Source organism: Myotis nattereri, assembly GCF_964212035.1.
Source record: "Myotis nattereri genome assembly, chromosome: X".
Taxonomy (NCBI): Eukaryota; Metazoa; Chordata; class Mammalia; order Chiroptera; family Vespertilionidae; genus Myotis; species Myotis nattereri.
Window position 1 is genome coordinate 38,638,411 of NC_138078.1, and position 20,795 is coordinate 38,659,205.

The following is a 20,795-nucleotide window of genomic DNA, read 5'->3' on the forward strand; positions in this document are numbered from 1 at the left end:
AGTATAAGGAGTCAAGATAATGGTTAGCCATGCAGAGGAGGAGGATGGTAGTGACTGAGATAGGACACCAGAGGGGTCTTCTGGGGTTCTGGTAATGTTCTATTTCTTGACTGGGATGATTGTATAAATATGCTCGTTTTGTGATTCCTCAAGCTTATGATTTGTGTCCTTTACAGTATGTATCTCATACTTTAAAATAGACATTTGTAAAAATAAAACTAACTGGAATAATAGGAACTAGCCCTGAAGACCTGAGTAGCTAAACCTGTTCTATCTAGCAGTCACAAATAGTGGCTGGCATTGTCCTGCACTAGAGATTGGAAGTCGTAGCAAACCTACCTAATAGACACAAACCCAAACAAACAGCGAAAATGGGATACAAAAAAAAAAAAGCCAGAAATAAAAGAACAAGTGAATTTTCCAGAAGAGGAGCTAAATGAAAGGGAGAAAAGAAATTTATCAGATAGAGAGTTCAGAATGATGGCAAAGGATGCTCAACAACATGAGAAAAGATATAGTAACTATGAAAAATGATATAATAACACAGTGGAAGGACTACTGAGTAGATTAGGACAAGATAATGATTAGATCAGTGAATTAGAAGACAGGGTAGAAAAATTATTCAATCAGAGAACCCAAAAAGAAAAAAAATTTAAAAACAGGACAACTTAAGGGAAAGGGACACCATGAAACATAACAACATTCATATAATAGGTATACCAGAAGGGGAAGAAAGTGAGCAAGGGATAGAAAATGTGCTTGAAGAAATAATGGCAGAAAACTTCCCTAACCTGGTGAAGGAAAAGGTCACAAGTTCAGGAGGCACAGAGAATCTCAAGCAAGAAGAACCCAAACAGGCCTATGCCCAGACACATCATAATTAAAATGCCAAAAATTAAAGACAAAGAGAAAATCTGATAGGTAGCAAGAGAAAAGCAATTTGTTACCTACAAAGGAGCTCCAATAAGGCTGACAACTGATTTCTCATCAGAAGCTCCACAGGCCAGAAGGGACTGGCATGAAGTATTCAAAGTAATGAAAAGCAAGAATTGGACACCAAGATTACTATGTCCAGCAAGACTACCATTCAAAATAAATGGTGAAATAAAGAGCTTTCCAGACCAGAAAAAGGTAAAAGAGCTTATCACCACCAAACCAGCACTGCAAGAAATGCTAAAAGGACTGTTGTAATGAGAAGAAATAGACAAAGAGAGAAACAGGCATACAGAATTAAAATAGCAATAAATAAGTAATCATCGATAACCTTAAATGTAAATGGATTAAATGCTCCAAACAAAATACATAGGGTAGCTGAATAGACACAAAAACATGACCCAATTATTTGCTGCTTACAAGAGACCCACCTCAGAACAAGACTCATACAGGATGATTGAAGAAATTGAAAAAAATTATTCCATGTAAATAGAAACAAACAAAAGCCTGCTAGAAGACTTTAAGGAAGAAATCGACAGTAAGACTGTCAGAGTAGGGGACTTTAACACACCACTGACTTCACTGGTTAGATCTTCCAGACAAAAAATTGACAAGGAAACAGAGACTCTAAAAGACACACTGGATCAGATGGATTTAATTGACATTTGTAGAACAATTCACCCCAAACCTGCAGAATATACATTCTCCTCAAGTGCACGAGTCATTCTAAAAGATAGAAAACATGTTAGGACACAAAATAAATCTCTACAAGTTCAAGAATCTATATATATCAAACCCTAATATGCAAATAGCCCAAATGGCAGAACAACCAAACAAACGAACAACCAGTCGCTATGACATACACTGACCACCAGGGGACGCGCACAGAACATGGCAGGTGTCAGCAGCAGGCGTCAGAGCATGGAACATGGCGGGCATTGGCCACAGTCGGATGGTGGAGCAGGTGAGTGGGGGCGCCAGACCAAGGTGGGGCACCAGTCGCTATAATCGGGGCAAGCCTCTGGTGGTTACTGAAAATTCTTTGCTCCCGCACGCTGCAGTCCCACCCAGCACTCGCACCAGCTGCTGGCACCGGCCCCGCTTGCACCCACTGCTGGCACCCAGTGCCAGTCCCAAATGCTCAGTGCTATCAGCTGGTGCACGTGGCAGCTGCCGACCTCGATCCCCTCTGAGGGCTTCTCCACCTACCCCTGCTCCTGAGGGGCGATCGGGGCAGCAGCCACCGCGCGCACCTGCTGATGGCACTGGCCCCACTTGCACCCGCTGCTGGCACTGCGCCAATCACTCCATACCATTAGTGGGTGCGAGCAGGGACAGTGCCATCAACATGTGGGAGCAGCAGCGGCAGGAAGGGGGCTGCCACCAGAGAGGAGACCAGGGGCCACAACGGGAGGGGTTGGGCAGGGGAGCAGAAGATGGGCCAAGACCCGCCCATGTGCCCACTGCAGCCTCATGGTCCACAGTCCTTTCAAGGTGCACGAATTTGTACACTGGGCCCCTAGTATTTAACACACTAAGCACCATGTCAGTCACCAGTGACTGACACTATACTTTTCTGTTTGGACCTCATCAGTCTCCAGCCTCCAGCATGTTGGTGAAATCGGATATCGCGGGCTAAACAGAAAGGAAGACAGAACAGGCTTGGCGCTTAACCTGTTAAATAATTCCAAGTATCTTCTCAGACCACACTGGAATGAAATAAGAAATCAACCCTCAAAAACATTCAAACACATGGAGGCTAAATATCATGTTATTAAGCAACTAGAGGCCTGGTGCAAGGGTGGAGTCTGGCCGGCCTGCCCCAATTGGAGGCAGGACCAGCTGGTAGGAGGGGCTGCGTGCAGTTGGCTGGCCGGCCCCACCCCCTGGTTGAACTCCCGGTAGAGGGGACACTTTGCATATTAGTCTTTTATTATATAGCCAATGAGATCAAGAAAGAAATAAAAAACTTCCTAGAAACAAATGAAAATGAACGCACAACTAACCAAAATCTGGGACACAGCAAAAGCAATCCCGAGAGGAAAGTTCATAGCACTACAGGCCTACTTCAAAAAACAAGAAACATTAATAGGAAACTATTTAACCCTACAACTTAAAGAATTAGAAAGAGAACAATAAGAAAAACCCAAAGTAGAATAAAGGAAAAAAATAAAGATTTAGAGCAGAAATAAATGACATAGAGGTTAAAAAAATAATACCAAAAAATCAATGAAGCCCTAACCGGTTTGGCTCAGTGGATAGAGCGTCAGCCTGTGGACTAAAGGGTCCCAGGTTCGATTCCGGTTAAGGGCATGTACCTTGGTTGCGGGCACATTCCCAGTCGGGGGTATGCAGGAGGCAGCTGATTGATGTTTCTCTCTCATCGATGTTTCTAACGCTCTATCCCTCTCCCTTTCTCTCTGTAAAAAATCAATAAAATATAAAATTAAAAAAAATCAATAAAACCAAGAGCTGGTTCTTTGAAAAGATAAACAAGATTGATGAACCACTAGCCAGACTCATCCAGAAACAAAGAGAGGACCCAAATAAATAAAATCAGAAATGAAAGTAGCAAAATAACAACTGACACCACAGAAATATAAAGGAGTGTAAGAAAATACTATGAACAACTTTATGCCAACAAGCTGGACAATGTAGGTGAAATGGACTAATTCCTAGAAAAATGCAATCTCCCAAAACTAAATCAGGAAGAACCAGAAAACCTGAATAGGCCACTAACAACTGATGAAATAGAAGCAGTAATCAAAAAACTCCCAGCAAACAAAAGTCCTGGCCCGGATGGCTTCACAGAGGAGTTTTATCAAACCTTCAAATAACAACTAACACCTATTTCCCCAAACTATTTCAAAAAATCCAAGAGGAAGGAACACTTCCAAGCTCTTTTTATTAGACCAACTAGAGGCCCAATGCATGAAATTCATGCAAGAGTAGGCCTTCGCAGCTCTTGCAGAACTGCCCCCCACCCACTGGTCGTTCTGAAAGGTCATTCTGGAAGGTTGTTCCGCCATCCGGTCTAATTTGCATATTAGTTCTTTATTATATAGAATGTTATCCTAATTCTAAAACCAGATAAAGGCACTACAAAAGAAGAGAACTACAGGCCAATATTCGTGATGAACATAAATGCTAAAATCTTCAACAAAATGTTAGAAAATCAGATCCAGCAATACATTAAAAAAATCATACACCATGACCAACTGGGATTTATTCCAGGGATGCAAGGCTGATACAATATTTGCAAATCAACAAAGTGATACATCACATAAAAATCTGAAAGACAAAAATCACATGATCATATCAGTAGACGCAGAAAAAGCATTCAACAAAATCCAACACCCATTTTTGATAGAAACTCTCAGCAGCCTTAGCCAGTTTGGCTCAGTGTACAGAGCATTGGCCTGTGGACCAAAGGGTCCCAGGTTCAATTCTGGTCAAGGGCACATAAACTGGTTGCAGACTCCTCCCCAGCCCAGGCACTAAGCCTTCAAAAAACTGAGGAGAGTTAGGGCCTTGCTATGGATTAGGCTTTGGCTTAAGTAAATGTTGTGTTGTGACTGATTTAATCTATCCAGACCACTACAACTTTCTCCATATCATTTATGTGTTCACTGGAATGGCAGTTATAATTTTCTTCAAGAACTATTCCTGCCCTAGCTGGTTTGCTCAGTGGATAGAGCATCAGCTTGAAAACTGAAGGGTCCAAGGTTCGATTCAGGTCAAGGGCACATGCCCGGGTTGTGGGCTCGATCCCCACTGGGGTGCGTGCAGGAGGCAGCCAATCAATGATTCTCTCTCATCATTGATGTTTCTATCTCTCTCTCCCTCTCCCTTCCTCTCTTAAATTGATAAAAATATATTTAAAAAATAAAATAAAAAATAAAAGTATTTTTTTAAAAAGAACTATTCCTTTGTGCCGTAGCTTGGTTGGCTCAATGGATAGAGCATCAGGCTGTGGACTGAAGGGTCCTGGGTTCAATTCCAGTCAAGGGCACATGCCTGGGTTGCGGGCTCAATTCCCAGTAGGGGGGGCGTGCAGGAGGCAGCCAATCAACATTTCTCTCTAAGGACCCCGAAATTCATACACGGGTAGGGTCCCTAGGCCTGGCAGGCGATCAGGGCCAATCGGGGCTTTCCGGCTTTCTGGCTGTTGGTCAGGGCCTCCCTTCCCTGGCTGCTGGCTTCCTTCATTCTGCGCCACCCCCTGGTGGTCAGCACACATTATAGCAAGCGATCAGTCTCCCAGTTGAACGCCCATGGGAACAATTTGCATATTAGGCTTTATATATACATATACATATATATATTTTTTAAAGAAATATTCCTTTGCATTTACAACTTGGCTAACTGTTAGCACAAGAAACCTCGCTTTTGGCCTATCTCAGCTTTCAACATGCCTTCCTCACTAAGCTTAATCATTTCTAGCTTTTCATTTAAAGTGTGATGTGCTGCTCTCCCTTTCACTTGAATACTTAGAGGTCACTGTATGGTTATTAACTGGCCTAATTTTAATTTTGTTGTGTCTCAAGGAATAGGGAGGCCCAAGGAGAGGGAGAGAGCAGTCAGAACACACACAATACTTATTAAGTTTGCTGCCTTAATATGGGGAACTCATGGCACCCCAAAACAATTATAGTAGTAACATCAAAGACCATTAATCACAGATCACCATAACAAATATAATAAAAATTTTTGAAATATTACAAGAATTACCAAAATGTGACAGAGACACAAAGTGAGCATATATTGTTCGAACACAACACCTGTAGACTTGCTCAATGCAGAATTGCACAAACCTTCAATTTGTAACAGAAACACAGTATCTGTTCAGTGCAATAAGGCAAAATGCAATAAAAAGAGGCATGTCTGTACTCCAATCTACCTCACTGAAGAACAGCCTTTCCAAAGGTGGGTAAAGATAATAATTCTATTATTCAAACATTTTAATTAAAAAAAGTCTGAAAAAATAAAGTCAGTACATATGCCTTTGAAAAAATAAATACACTCTCCTTAGTTTCAGGCTACCTGATTCTGATTCAAAAGCATCTTCTTTAAATATGCTGAACAAGGTTATAAAGTACATTCCAAAAAAGGATAGAGTATTCCATTACCATGGGTCATTTTCTCCCTCTGCAGCCTCCCAGAAGGTCTGTGGTCAAAAGGGCTAAGGGCAAGAGGCAGAGCACAAGCCACCCCTTACAGTGCTACTCCCTACTCTCAAGCCCTTACAAGGAGGAAATTCTTTGCGCAGAAACACTCAAGAACCTGATCTGTCACATCTATCCAAGCTTACATAGATTACTGATGAGAATTGGACTTGCACTCTCTTCCCATTACCTGTGGATTACCTCCACTATCATCTCCTTGACTCTCAACAATAGCTCTCCGTTATTTTTCTTTTCTTTTTTTTTTTCAACTTCTAGCATCATTTATTTTTCCTAGAATTTGGATACAATTAACTGCAGCAAGACAGTGCTCAATACTATTTAAGCCTCACTTTAGGTTCTTAAACTAACTCAGCATTTGTTGAATTCACATCCCAGTAAAACTGGGAAACTAAAATTTGACATACCAACAAATTTACTCAATACTGATGTAACTACAAAATTTTTCCTTTATTTTTCTTTATTGATTTTTAGAGAGAGGGGAAGGGAGAAGGATAGAGAAATAGAAACATCTATGAGAGAGAAACATTGATCAGTTCCCTGCTGCATGCCCCCTACTGGGAATCAAGCCCACAATCTGGGAATGTGCCCCAACTGAGAATCGAACCTGGTGACCTCTTGGTTCCTAGGTCAACACTCAACCTCTAAGCCACACTGGCCGGCCAGGCAACAGCTCTCCTTTTAGCTCCTTCTCTCAGTGGACTCCACCAAAGAAACTGCTCTTGCCTACACATTTCACTTCTTCCATTCCATGTAAAATCTGCACTCCTTTCAGTTCCACTTACCTGAAACACTCAGGCATGAAATCAGATTTCACTACAGAACTATCAGAATGGCTGAAATAAAAAATAATGACAACACCAAATGCTGATCAGGATGCAGAAACTGATCACATACACTGTTGGTGGGAATGTAAAATGGTGTGGTTGCTTTGGAAAACAGTATGGGAAATCCTCAAAGGTTAAGCATATGACCTAGCAATTCCATTCCTAGGTGTTTACCCAACAGAAATAGCAACATATGTCCATACCAAGACTTGTGTACGAATGAATGTTCAATGTTCACAACAGCTTTATTTGAAATAGCCCAAAACTGGAAATAACCCAGATATCCTTTAATGGGCTAAACAAATGGTAGAACAACCATACCATAGAATACTCTTCAGTAATACAAGAACTGAACTACTGATACATGCAAGAACTTGGAGAAATCTCGAGGGCATTATGGTAAATAAAAAAAAGCCAGCCCATCAGCAGATGAGTGGATTAAAAACCTGTGGTACATCTACACAATGGAATACTACGCTGCTGTAAAAAGGAAGGAACTCCTACCATTTGCAACAGCATGGATGGACCTAGAGTTCATTATGCTAAGCGAAATAAGTCAGTCAGAGAAATATAAATATCACATGATCTCACTCATTTGTGGAATATAGTGAACAACATAAACTGATGAACAAAACAGATCCAGAGACAGAGAAGCATCGATCAGACCATCAAACTTCAGAGGAAAGGTAGGGGAGCGTGGGGGTAAGGGGAAAGATCAACCAAAGGACTTGTATGCATGCATATTAAGCATAACCAATGGACACAGACATGGGGGGTGGGGGGGTGAGGGCATGAGCGGGGTGTGGGGGGAAGGGGGATAATGACACATATGTAATACCTTAATCAATAAAGAAAATTAAAAAAAATGCCAATGCCAGCCCTAGCTGGTTTTGCTCAGTAGATAGAGCATTGGCCTGCAGTCTGAAGGGTCCCGTGTTCGATTCCAGTCAAGGGCACATGCCCGGGTTGCGGGCTCAATACCCAGTGGGGAGCATGCAGGAGGCAGCTGATCAATGATTCTCTCATCACTGATGTTTTTATCTTTCTCTCCCTTCCTCTCTGAAATCAATAAAAATATATATTTTTAAAAGCCACTGCCAAAAGGTAACATACTATGTGATTCCGCTTATGTAACATTTTTGAACTGACAAAATTTTAGAAAGAGAGGACAGATTAGTAGTTACCAGAGGTTAGAAATGAGGGAGAGGGGCCATGACTCTAAGGGAGTATAGCATGAGGGAGATCTTAGTAGTAAACAAACAAAACTAGCTTTGTATCTTGACTGTGGCAGGAGTTACACAAATCTACACATGTGATAAAATAGCATAGAACTATATATCTTATTCTAAAGTCAACTTTCTACTTTTGATATTGTATTATAATAATGTAAGGGTTATCCAATAGGGGAAATTGGGTGAACACAGAACTTCTCTACTATCTTTGCAACCTCCTGAGAACCTATAATTATTTCAAAATAAAATGTTAAACATATTGAGTTAATAGAAATATCAAGTCTCTATCAATCACCTGAAATCTCAGGAGTCCTAAGCCCAGTTCCATTAAAAGCTCTCAAAGGAACCATGTCCACCCTTGATTCACTGCCCCTAACTGAAAAATTAGGATATCATGGCTGTCTTAGAGGTTTTTTTATCTGCTCTGTTTTTCCTCTCCGTTTCTTTTTCCACTACATCAAGGCTTGCTCAACAAGTTACAACAGGATAAAGAGAATCAGTGAGGTTTAAGAAAAAGGGGGGAGGGTCAGGGAAGCAAAAGGGAAGTGTTTCACAGTCAGCAATGGAGTATGACTGGCATCCTATGAGAGGAAGAAAATGACATTGCAAAAATATACAGGAAGCTTATACAAAGGTAAAGTCAATTGGTGTCCTAAAAAACAGGGGGGAACCTGGTAATTATTCAGGTTTCTGGCTATCTAAAGTTCCCTCGACAAAAAAATTTCCCTTAGTAATCAAAGCAGGGGCCAAAAGTCTCAACAAACATCAAAGTTCTCTTTTTTGGGACAAAGAGAGGAGGTTAAGTGAAGCAGCCATTACTCAGGAGGCCCATTTCCAAAACACTGCCAGCAAAGACCACATAAGGACATTGAAACAAAAAGAAATTTGACAAAGCATGGCTGCCTAAGCTCTCCCAAAAAGTAGGGCTACAGTGTGACTCTCTGTTCAAAAGAGATGTGTTAATCAGGAAACAAAGTAACTTACTTCCTCTCCTCAGGCCACATAGAATTTATCCAGATTACAGGGGGGAATTATAGATTGCAACTGTCAGCAACAAAAAGTCTTTTTAACCTGTCTTCACTATGCCCCAGTATTCAGAGGATCTGCTCAGTAGCCAAAGAGACCCAATTCTAGTTCTGGCTCTGCCACCAACTTGCTAGTTCAGTGACCTTGGACAGGTCATTTTCCATCAGCAAAACAAGACTAGCCAATCGTTTCAGGACTCAGGGTCAATCTGAATGAAACTTTGAGCCCTTAGGCAGAAAGATATTTCATATTAGATCCAGAGTGAGAAAAGATAAGTACCTTCTCTAGTCCCACTCCTAGCCATCCCAGTTAATTCCTCAAGCCAATTTCCCAGGGGAGAGAGGAGACATAGCCCAAAATGGAAATTGCAGGAAAGGGACCTATATGATGCCCCATTTCTTGTCTTTCAGCTGGTACGTGCATCTGAAAAAGGTCAGGCTTGAGCATAGAAGAGATCGGAGGAAATAATTAAACCTCAGATCTAGTTGCCAAAGTCCACCTGTCCTGTTTTTCAGAGGATCCATCCCCTTTCCTTAACATCATCTAAGGGGTAGAAAGGGCCCTTGTCTAATACCAAGGTGACTGCAAGTAATTCCTACTTTGTCCAGATTGAAATGGCCTAGATTATTTGGGAAAATGTGAATACCAGGTGTTTTTCATGGCCATAAGCTATTAAGTTCTTCTGACTATTTCCATAGCAAGGCACAGAAGGCCACTTGCAAACAGTAAGCCATAGTGAAATTAGACGGAAGGGAGAGACTACATGAATTTTGGGGTATCCATAGAGTTCTCTAATTCATAGTACCTTCATATGTTTAAGCTTAGGGTAAAGGAAGAGTCCCCTACTATCCTATGTGTCTGCTAATATCCAGAAGATGCCCTCACTTGAACCAACTCAAATTGGGAAAGGGGCTGAATCACACCATTCACATGCCTGCCCATCAATCATTTTCCAAAAAGGACAAGCCTACAAAATGCTATCAAAGCAAGTCCTTATGACACCCCCCGCCCAAAGCACCACCCTTGCATCCTCTCAAGATATGTAACAGATGCCTGGCGGGTGTGGCTCAGTGGTTGAGCGTTAACCTATGAAACATGAGGTCATGGTTGGATTCCCAGTCAGGGCACATGCCCTTGTTGTAGGCTCCATCCCCAGTAGGGGGCGTGCAGGAGGCAGCCGGTCAATGATTCTCAACAATGATGTTTCTATCTCTCTCTCCCTCTCCCATCCTCTCTGAAATCAATAAAAATTATATTTTAAAAAAAGATATGTAACAAATATATCAGTTATATACCTAACTGTCCTCATGCACTTTGCCTCTGGCACACACAAATGTACCACACCTTACAAAAAGAATGTACAAGCTCCATACACCATTCTAGTAACTGGGACAAATAAGTGAGACGCCATATTGGTAAGTGACTAGGGACCCGCATGTGCAGAGTCAGAGACCCTCGAGTATATGGGGAGCCCTCCCCATTTCTAATAATATCCTGCTTCTCTAGCCACCTGTGAGGATGAGGTTGGAGAACAGCAAGAATGAGTAATCACACCCTGCTCTACCATTACCCAGCATGTGTCACAATTCTGATGCAAACCCCAACGCCCCGAGTCCAAAGACCAGGTTGGGTGGCAGAGGCCTGTTACATAAGCTCTGCAGGACTGCCTTGGTGAGCCCCACCCGACTTCACCCTCTTACCCCCGATGCTTTAGGGGGTTTTACTCCTGAACATCTATATCAACACCCTCTGGGAAAGATTTCTTTTTTTTCCGCACGGACCTTTGAAATGTGGGCCCTTTCTCTTTGCCTGGGATGGCCTAGGGCGGGGAAGGGAAACTAACCAAATGACCTTTCAAGGTCCCTGCCTTGGGGCCTAGAGATTTGCAGGCTACGCCTTAGGTCCCACCTCGCCAACTGGGAACTGGAGGAGACGGAACTGCATGGCAGGAATGGGAAAGAGGGCAAAATGGTTCTCGGCAATCTGAGCTGTTCCTCGGTGGATCCACCCCAAAAGGGCACCTACAGCTCATTTCCTGGGCTGGGAGAAACGAGGTTAGGAACCGTCACATCCGGAAAAGCCTCAGCCACAACGGTCGGCAGCATCGCCTAGTATGGCTAGAGCCCATAGGGCCCAGCCCAGGACTAAAAGCGACTTTGGGCAGGCGGGAAAGCAAGTCGGCGCTGGCCAGAGAGGCTGCGGCAGGGCCCCGAGGAAGCGCGGGCAGATGTGCAGAATTACCTCATGACGACCCGCTTGCCCTTCACGTCCAGCTTGTCCAGAGTCAGCTTGTTAGAAAGGGACATCTTGGCAATACAGCAGCTCAGAGAGCCCGCAGACCAGTCAGCGACAGAGACAGCAGCAAATGTCCGACTCAGACCGCGTGCAGATCTCCGAGTTGCGCGCGGGCCCCGCCCCCGCCCCGCTCCCAGCCCCGCCCCGCTCCCAGCCCCGCCCCTGCCCGGCCTCCGCCCGGCCCCGCGTCGCTAACAGCAGCCACTATTGGACGCAGCCAAAGGCACCGGCGCGCTTCAGTTGCTCAGAATTGCTGTCAGTCTGTGAGGGCCGATGGGACGTGCGGCTCACACTTGTCACGTACTACACGCAGCGACCGGCTGGGAACTTTCCTATGGGCGGGAGTGGGAGGCGGCGCCCGCCGGTGGAGGAGAAGGAGGCCGGTGGCCTCGCAAAGTCACGTGAACAGAAAGGTCCAAGGTCGCCGCTAGGCTCTCCGCCGCCTCACCCAGAGCAGCTGCAACGCCACCCAAACCTATGACATTCTGGGGAAAAGCACAACCCCCAGCCCCCGCCCCTTTGAATTCCCGGCAGCTCTACTAAGTTCATGCAAATGAAATTCCACGTTAGGCTGCTGCTGACTGGTTTTAATAATCCAGACTTCTTAGAAGTCCAGGTCCCTCCTCCTCCCTACCTTTTTTATAGGAAAAAGTGCAACCCGGCTGTTGTGCCTCAGTGGTTGCCATGATTTGCTTCCCGGTCAGAACACATGCCCGGGTTGCGGGCTCGAGCCCAAGTACAGGCGTGCAGGAGGCAGCCAATCAATGATTCTCTCTCATCATTGGTATTTCTATCTCCCTCTCCCTTCCTCTCTGAAATCAATAAAAATATGTGTGTGTTTTTTAAAAGAAAAAGTGCAATGTAATTGTTCTGGTTACAACACAATGCTAATTGCAAACATAGCATATTACTATTTCGTGTATTGATGCTCACAAAACTCTGAAGTAGGTACTGTTATCCTTATTGTACAAATCAAGTAACTGATGCACAAAGAAGTTTACTGGCTTGCTTAGGGTTTCAGATCTTGTAAGTGGTGGATTCAAACTTAGACAGTCAACATGTAGAGTCCATACACCTTCCTATACTATAATACAGTCACCATTGATAGGAACTAGGTAGGTGAGTGTCCAACATGCTTACACAGTTAGCTGGAATGAAGTCAGAAATACAAAAATTTCCCACATATGATGCTCAAAGTCCAGGTAAGGTATAGGCAATATTAATTCATAGTGCATTGGTATTGAGACAAGTGTGTCTGTCTGATAATGAGACACAAGTTTAAAGTTATATGACAAACATTTGTTTCTTTCAATCCTGTCATTGGGAAACCTCCACAGAGTTACTTCCAAATGAGTTTACATTTGAGGTATCCCCATGACCAGTTCTGCATACATATGGCACTTATTTCATTTCACCTAGGATATTGTGGTAGTGGGAAACAATTCCTTTTGGATAAGATAGACTAGCAACCAAAGGCATCAGCAGGGAAAGCAAAACAAGCATACAATCTGAACTTACCAATACTTCCCAATTATTGAACACTTACTGTATGCCAGACTCTGCTAAGGGCTGAATATACATGACTGGCTCCTCACAATGAGAACATTGAAGCCCATAAAAATCCGGAATATTATCCCCTATAGATTTGAAATCACATCACAGATGCAAAGATCCTGATGGATGGGAAAGAGTTTGAAACAACACAAAAAGTTCAATGTTGCTGGGAAATAGAGTGGGAGGAAGAAAGGTCTAAAACTATACTGAGAAAGCAACATAAGCAGGGACCAGATCCTTTGAACATAATAAGCATGATGAAGAGGTGATTTTTTATCCTAAGAGCAATGAGATGCCATTTTTTGTAGTCCCTGTTGCCTACCCGACATCCATTCCCCAGTCACCACCTTCCTTGCTAACAGAAACTTGATTTGATTATCGGGCCAGTGACAAATACTCAGAGAAGATAGTATTTCACAGCCACAAGGGAAGAGTCATAATTTACCTAAATTAAGCATAGTTATCTTATTTCTCTTTGTCATGAATTGCTCTGGGAATGGGTATTGACTCATTTTGGCCAATGATATATAAAGAGAAGTCCACTGACCCTTTCTGGGAAGGAATTTACTCTCTCATAAAAGATAAAGCAGCTAGAAAACCAAAGTCTTTTTATTTTTTAATTTTTGCCCCTACTCCAGACATTCTTCCCTGGGATACTGTCCTATGAGAACATTATGTTTGCGATTTATGGTGGTTTTAAAGTATGTCCACAAATTGTTTGATACTCGTGCTTTCAAAAGGTGGAGGCTAATTCCCTCCCCTTGAGTGTGGGCTGTACTTACTGACTCACTTTTGATGAATAAAATGTGGTAAAAATAACTACGTATGACTTCCAAAACTAGAACATAAAAGACATTGTGGATTCTTCCTTGCTCTTTCTCCTGGATCATCCACTCTGTGGAAGTCAGCTGCTATGTCATGAGGGACACTCAACAAGCCTAATGCAGAGGCCCAGGTGGTGAAGAACGGAGGCCTTCTGTCAACAGCCAGCAAAGGAAGAACTGAGGCCTCCTGCCAGTAGGCATGTAAATGAGCCATCTTGGAAATGGATCCTCCAGGCCCACTCAAGCCTTCAGATGCTTGCAGCCCTGGTTAACATCTTGATTGCAATCTCATGAGAGAACTTGAACCAGAACTACCCAGCTTTGCTATTCTCAAATTCCTGACCCACAGAAATTGTGAAATAATAAATGTTTGTTGTTTTAAGGGGCTAAACTTTGAGGGTTTTTGTTCTTCAGCAATAGATAACTAATACAGAGTTCCAGCAATTATTTTGCTACCATAAGGGTAAAGGTAAATAATCACCAACATGTTGAGGATGGCGAAGCAGATCTATAGAACAAGCCTACTGAATTAACCAACTATGGCACTACCCTACTACTCAATTTCTTGTCATTAAGATTAACAATCCCTGTAATTTAAACATTGCATTGAGTACAGTAGTGCCCCCTTTTTCACAGGAGATACGTCCCAAGACCCCCAGGAATAGCAGATTTGTTATTACCATAGATCTTACAACCTCAGCATACAATCTCTTTTTATCTTATTAAGTCCAGAATTTTTACCTTTGCACTTAAAGGAAGTACTTTACAGCTTCTCTTAGGCTTATGCAAATTGTCAGCATCTCTACTCTTGCACTTTGGGGCCATTATTAAATAAAATAAGGGTTACTTGAACACAAGCACTGTGATACATACTATGACAATCAATCCAATAACTGAGACAGCTAACTAGTCAGTGGGGAGTAACTAATCAGTGGGGAGCAGTGTGTATGTGCTGAGCAAAGGGATGATTCATGTCTTGGGTGGGACGGATGAGGACAGCATGAGATTTCATCATGATACTCAGAATGGCGCACAATTTAAAATTTAGGAATTGTTTGTTTCTTTTGAATTTTCCATTTAATATTTTGGGGCCTTGGTTGGCTGTGGGTAACTGAAACTGCAGAAAGTGAAACCACAGGTAAGGAAAGCGGGGGACTGCTGTATACTGTCGCTTGCAGCTGAAAACATCTTCCTACACTATTGAAGGGATTTAAACAAGAGTAGTATGATCGAGTTTACATTTTCTAGATTCTTGGGCGAACCAATGGGGTACTCTTGAACTATGTAATTGAAACTAATCATCCCATTGAGAAATAGTAGAAAAGCTAAACAAAATTTTAAAAACATCTGTTTGAGTTTTTGGAGAACTATCAAAGGCTATGAAATATTATGAAGCCAAGATTCAAGAGGAAAAAAAGAAACCTATATTTGGGACTATCTGCCCCCCTCTCCCCCAAGGACAGCTGCCTATTCCAGAAGATGCAGCAGAGAGATTGTGTATAGCTTTGGTTAGACTCATGGAGATAAGAGGGGGAAAATTGGACTTCAGGGCCCATGAGGAAGAAAAGGCTATGCTAAACCCCACAGGCTTTGACTTGCAACCCTTAAGGACAACACCTTAGGAATAGGGGTGAATAGGAAATAGTCCAGCCCTCACAAGGAATGAAACCCAGCTTCTTATCATCTCAACCCATAATTGACCTGGGATTTCTAATACCTCTAGCCTGATAGTCCATTGGCAAGAAACAAATGTGAAGCCTTTCTGGAGGAAGACAACATTAATAAGAGCCTCAAATTATTTTTCATACACAATGTCTAGTGTTCAATCAAAAATAACAAAGCATATTATCTATTGCTGTTTAGCCCAAAACTCAGAACCTTAAAACAAAACAAATATATACTAGTATGTACAGTATATCAGTTTCTGTGGGTCATGAATTCAAGAACATGAAGCCTGTGTGGTTGTGGCTCAGGGTCACTCAGGACATTGCATTTATCTGAAGACTTGACTGGGACTGGAGGATCCCCTTTCAAGACGATGCACTCACACGGTTGTTGTCAGGAGGCCTCAATTTCTCATCACCTGAGCCTCTCCATAAGGCTGTTTGAATATCCAGATGACATGGCAGTTAGCTTCCCCCAGAATAAATGATTCAAGAGAGAGAGGACAAGGAGGAAGCCACAATGCCTTTTATGACCTAGTCTCAGAAGTCACACACCATCATTTTAGCCATATTCTATTTGTTAGAAATAACCACTAATTCTAGTCCACACTTAGGGGAAAGGAAATTGAGTTTCACCTCTTGAAGAGAGAAATATAGTAAAACCACCATACACACTTTGCCTGGGTCCTAATTTTTCCGATGCATCAATCTGATAATATCCTGCAACACACATTCCTTGGCCCATGAAGAGATGAACATACCTACTATGAGGAATATTAAAGACAGTATATTTCAGCCATGTGGCCACTGCCTAGATTTCTATGCATGTCTCACTTGTGCTGATATTTTCATGTAATAAACATTTTGCAGCTGGTAGCAACTCTGAAGGTCCCACAGGTCCAAAATCCTACCTTCTATACTATAAAAATGCCTTTTAAGGCATCTAGCTTCTATTTTAATATTCAACGATGGATCACTCACTACATTAAAGGACACAGGTACATTATGGGATAGGTATAATTATTATAACATCTTTATATTGAACTACAATCTGGGATACAATCAGCAAAATAATTTGCAAGAAATAAAGAGGGTGCCCAGACAGTGTAGCTCAGTTGGTTGAGCATTGTCCCATGTACCAGGAGTTCAATTCCCTAGTCACAGCATATTCCTAGATTATGAGCTCAATCTCCAGTAGTGGGCATGCAGAAGGCAACATATTGATGTTGTTTCTCTCATCTATGTTTCTATCTCCTTTTCCCTCTTCCTTCCTCTCTCTCTAAAAAGTCAATAAAAACATATTTTTAAAAAAGAAAATAAAGAGTGTGGGGAAATCTATAGGTTAAAAGAAACATGAGGCATATAAAACAAGTATAATATGTGGTGCCTGTTAAGATCCTAATTCAAACAATCCAACTGTAAATACACACAAACACACACTTATAGGACAACCTAGAAAATTAGAATGCTGACTGGATATATGATGGTCTTAAGGTATTTGATAAAAAATATTAAGAATGATATCATAGTTATAATTTGTAATTTATTTGTATTTAAGTATAGCTGGTATACAATTTTATATTGGTTACATTAGTTTCAGGTGAACAATATAGTGATTCAACATTTTTATACCTTACACTGTGATCACCCACTAATGCTAGTGATCATCTGTCACCATGTAAACTTATCAAAATATTGTTGACTACATCCCTTTCCCTAAAGAAAACTTATCACAAATACTGAAATGTTTTCAACAAATTTAAAGAAAAGTTGCAAAAAGAACTCCCATATGCCCTTTGTCCAGATTTTGATAAATTAATTTTATGTTCTCATTCTCTCTCTCTTTCTCCCTCTCTCTCTCCACAGACACACACACACACACACACAATATTTTAATACCATACTCCTTTACCCATAAATACTTTAGTGAATATTTCTAAAGAACCAAGATATTCACTTACATAACCACAGTACAATTATGAAAATTAAAAAATTTAAATTCAATAAAATGCTATAGTGTAATATATAAAACTTATTGAAATATTTCACATTTGTCTTAATAATGTCCTTTATAGCAAATATTTTGTTCTCAGATCCAACCTAAGATCATATATTTAGTTGTTTTTTTAAATCTTCTTTAACCTGAAACGGTTCCTTAGCCTTCTTTGTCTTCCATGTACAGACCATTTATTTGCTGACTTGCCCTCAATTTCAGTTTGCCTGATACCTTCTCATGATTTGATCAACTCAGGAATATGTGTTTTGGGTGGGAATACTATGTAAGTAATATTGTGTCCTCAGTGCAATAATATTAGGAGACACATGATATTGGCTAGTATTATTACTAGTGATGTTTGACAGGCTTCACTACTGTAAGGTTATACTTTTCCTTTAGTGTACTCAATAAGTATTTTATGAGAAGATATGTTGAGTCTATGTATTATATATCTTGTTTCTCACTAGTTTTAGCATCCATGATGATTCTTACCTGAATTTAATGTTGCTATGATAACTGGAAAATGAATTTTGACTCTATCAATCTTTCTATATTTATGAGTTGGCATACTACAGTGAGAAAGAGTTCCTTACTTCCTTTATGTCCTTATTTATTTATTATTATTAGTATATACCTATGAATCTTTATTTTATTCCATTATATACAAACCACTACTATTATTACTTTGATGCTCAAAGTACTCTAAATTTGACCCTCATAGGGCCTTTTGACATGTCTCTATCATTTTTTAAGTACTTCCTTAAGTACTTCTGGCACATCTTGTACTTTATCTTCCCTAGTCCTGAATCACCCATTTTCACCCCTCCAGAATCCTAGTTTCTTTAAGTGTGGAATGGTATTTTAAAATCAAGATATGGAGGAGAAACCAAGATGGCAGCATAGGTAAACACCGGAGTTTGCTGCCTCGCACAACCACTTCAAAAGTACAACTAAAAGATGGAATGGACATCAGCCAGAACCACAGGAAGGCTGGCTGAGTGGAAATTCTACAACTAGAAGGAAAGAGAAAAGCATACCGAGACTCAGAAGAGGCGCAGTGCGGAAGTAAAATACTAAGGTACAGAGGCGCATGTGGAGCGGGCTAGCGGCTGAGGTCGCGGTTGTCATTTTCAATCAGGAGGAGTCTCAGGCTCTGAGCTCAAGTTCTGGGCGAGTTTCTGGGGACCCAGACTCATATGGGAGAAACAGGACTGTCTGGAATCAGTCAGAACTTGAGGGCAGCTTTCTCTCCGAGGGGCTTACAGCAATTGCTGGGACACTGAGAAGCGGGGTCTCTGAGAGCAGCCATAACTGCTAGCCCCGCCCTGTTGACCCCGTGGGACCCACCCCGCCCAAGCCCTGCAGGGAGGCTTTTGCTGGATAGCCTAAGGCAGAGGCTAGATTAGCACCTCCCTAGAGATCCAGGAGCCAATGTACCCAGAGGTCAGAGTGGGACCATCCAGTTTGCAGCTCCGTGGAACCATAAAGGACACACTCAGGGGGCAGAATCAGTGAGCACCAAAGCCCCATTGAAGCAAGTCTTGCCCCAGAGGGGTGTCTCCAGCACAGAAGTTCTCCCACTGCAGACACAGCTGATTCTCACAGCCAATTGGCCCGGAGGTCAATTCCTCCCAGTGATACCTACAACAATCAAGGCTTAACTACAACAAGACTGTGCACAAAGCCCACAAGGGGGTGCACCAAGAGTTTCCACTTCAGGTAATCGGGGAGGCTGAGCCACTGGGCCCTATAGGACACCTAGCACAGAAAGCCCCTCTATCAACACAGGGAAGCATAAAAAATGCAGAGACAAAGAAACACGTCACAAATGACAGAAATGGAGGAAAGCAAACTACTGGATATAGAGTTCAAAACCACACTTATAAGGTTACTCAAGAATTTTCCAGAAACCACAGATAAATTTAGTGAGACCCTCAAGAAATCTAGTGAGACCCTCGAGGTTATGAAAAAGGACCAACTAGAAATTAAGCATACACTGACTGAAATAAAGAATATTATACAGAGTTCCAATGGCAGACTAGAGGATCACAAGAATCAAGTCAATGATTTGAAATATGAAGAAGCAAAAAACATCCAACCAGAAAAGCAAAAAGAAAAAAGAATCCAAAAATACGAAGACAGTATAAGGAGCCTCTGGGACAGCTTCAAGCACACCAACATCCGAATTATGGGGGTGCCAGAAGAAGAGAGAGAGCAAGATATTGAAAACCTATTTGAAGAAATAATGACAGAAAACTTCCCCTACCTGGTGAAAGAAATAGACTTGCAAGTCCAGGAAGTCCAGAGAACCCCTAACAAAAGGAATCCAAAGAGGACCACACCAAGACACATCATAATTAAAATGCCAAGGGCAAAAGACAAAGAGAGAATCTTAAAAGCAGCAAGAGAAAAACAGTCAGTTACCTACAAGGGAGTACCCATACGACTGTCAGCTGACTTCTCAACAGAAACCATGCAGGCCAGAAGGGAGTGGCAAGAAATATTCAAAGTGATGAATACCAAGAACCTACAACCAAGATTACTTTATCCAGCAAAGCTATCATTCAGAATTGAAGGTCAGATAAAGAGCTTCACAGATAAGGAAAAGCTAAAGGAGTTCATCACCACCAAACCAGGATTATATGAAATGCTGAAAGGTATCCTTTAAGAAGAGGAAGAAGAAGAAAAAAGTAAAGATACAAATTATGAACAACAAATACACATCTATCAACAAGTGAACTAAAAATCAAGTGAATAAATAATCTGATGAACAGAATAAACTGGTGAATATAATAGAATCAGGGGCATAGAAAGGGAGTGGACCGACTATTCTCGGGGGGAAAGGGGTGTGGAAGGTGTGGGAACAGATTGGGCAAAAATCATACACCTATGGATGAGGACAGTGGCGGGGGGTAAGGGCAGAGGGTGGAGTGGGAACCGGGTGGAGGGGAGCTGAGGGGGGGAAGAGGAACAACTGTAATAATCTGAACACTAAAGATTTAATTTTTTTCCCCTGTGCACAGCTTGGGTGGGGTTGTAAATTGGGTGGTGGGGAGTCTCAGGGAATCACCAGGGCAGAGAAAACTGCAATTGCTGCCAGTCTGATCCCGGGGCCTTTGTCCTGCGGCCCCATGCAGGAACAATGACAGCTGCAAGCACCTCCAGGAGAAAGCCGCTTTCACATTCCAGCCAGATGCCAGACAGTACAGTTTCTTTCCATATGAGGCTAGGTCCCCAAATTCTTGCCCGGAACTAGAGTTC

The 20,795-nt window shown here is 42.0% G+C and overlaps 1 protein-coding gene across 1 annotated transcript in view; it reads right to left on the reverse strand.

The window, feature by feature from the left end:
* PGK1 (phosphoglycerate kinase 1) overlaps positions 1-11,625 on the reverse strand; it is a 28,998-nt gene extending 17,373 nt beyond the window's left edge. Inside the window, exon 1 of the mRNA XM_081081898.1 lies at positions 11,443-11,625. Coding sequence (XP_080938024.1) covers positions 11,443-11,507 — 65 coding nt within the window. The 5' untranslated portion in view covers positions 11,508-11,625. The remainder of the gene's footprint in view (positions 1-11,442) is intronic.
* Between the last annotated feature and the right edge of the window lie 9,170 nt (positions 11,626-20,795).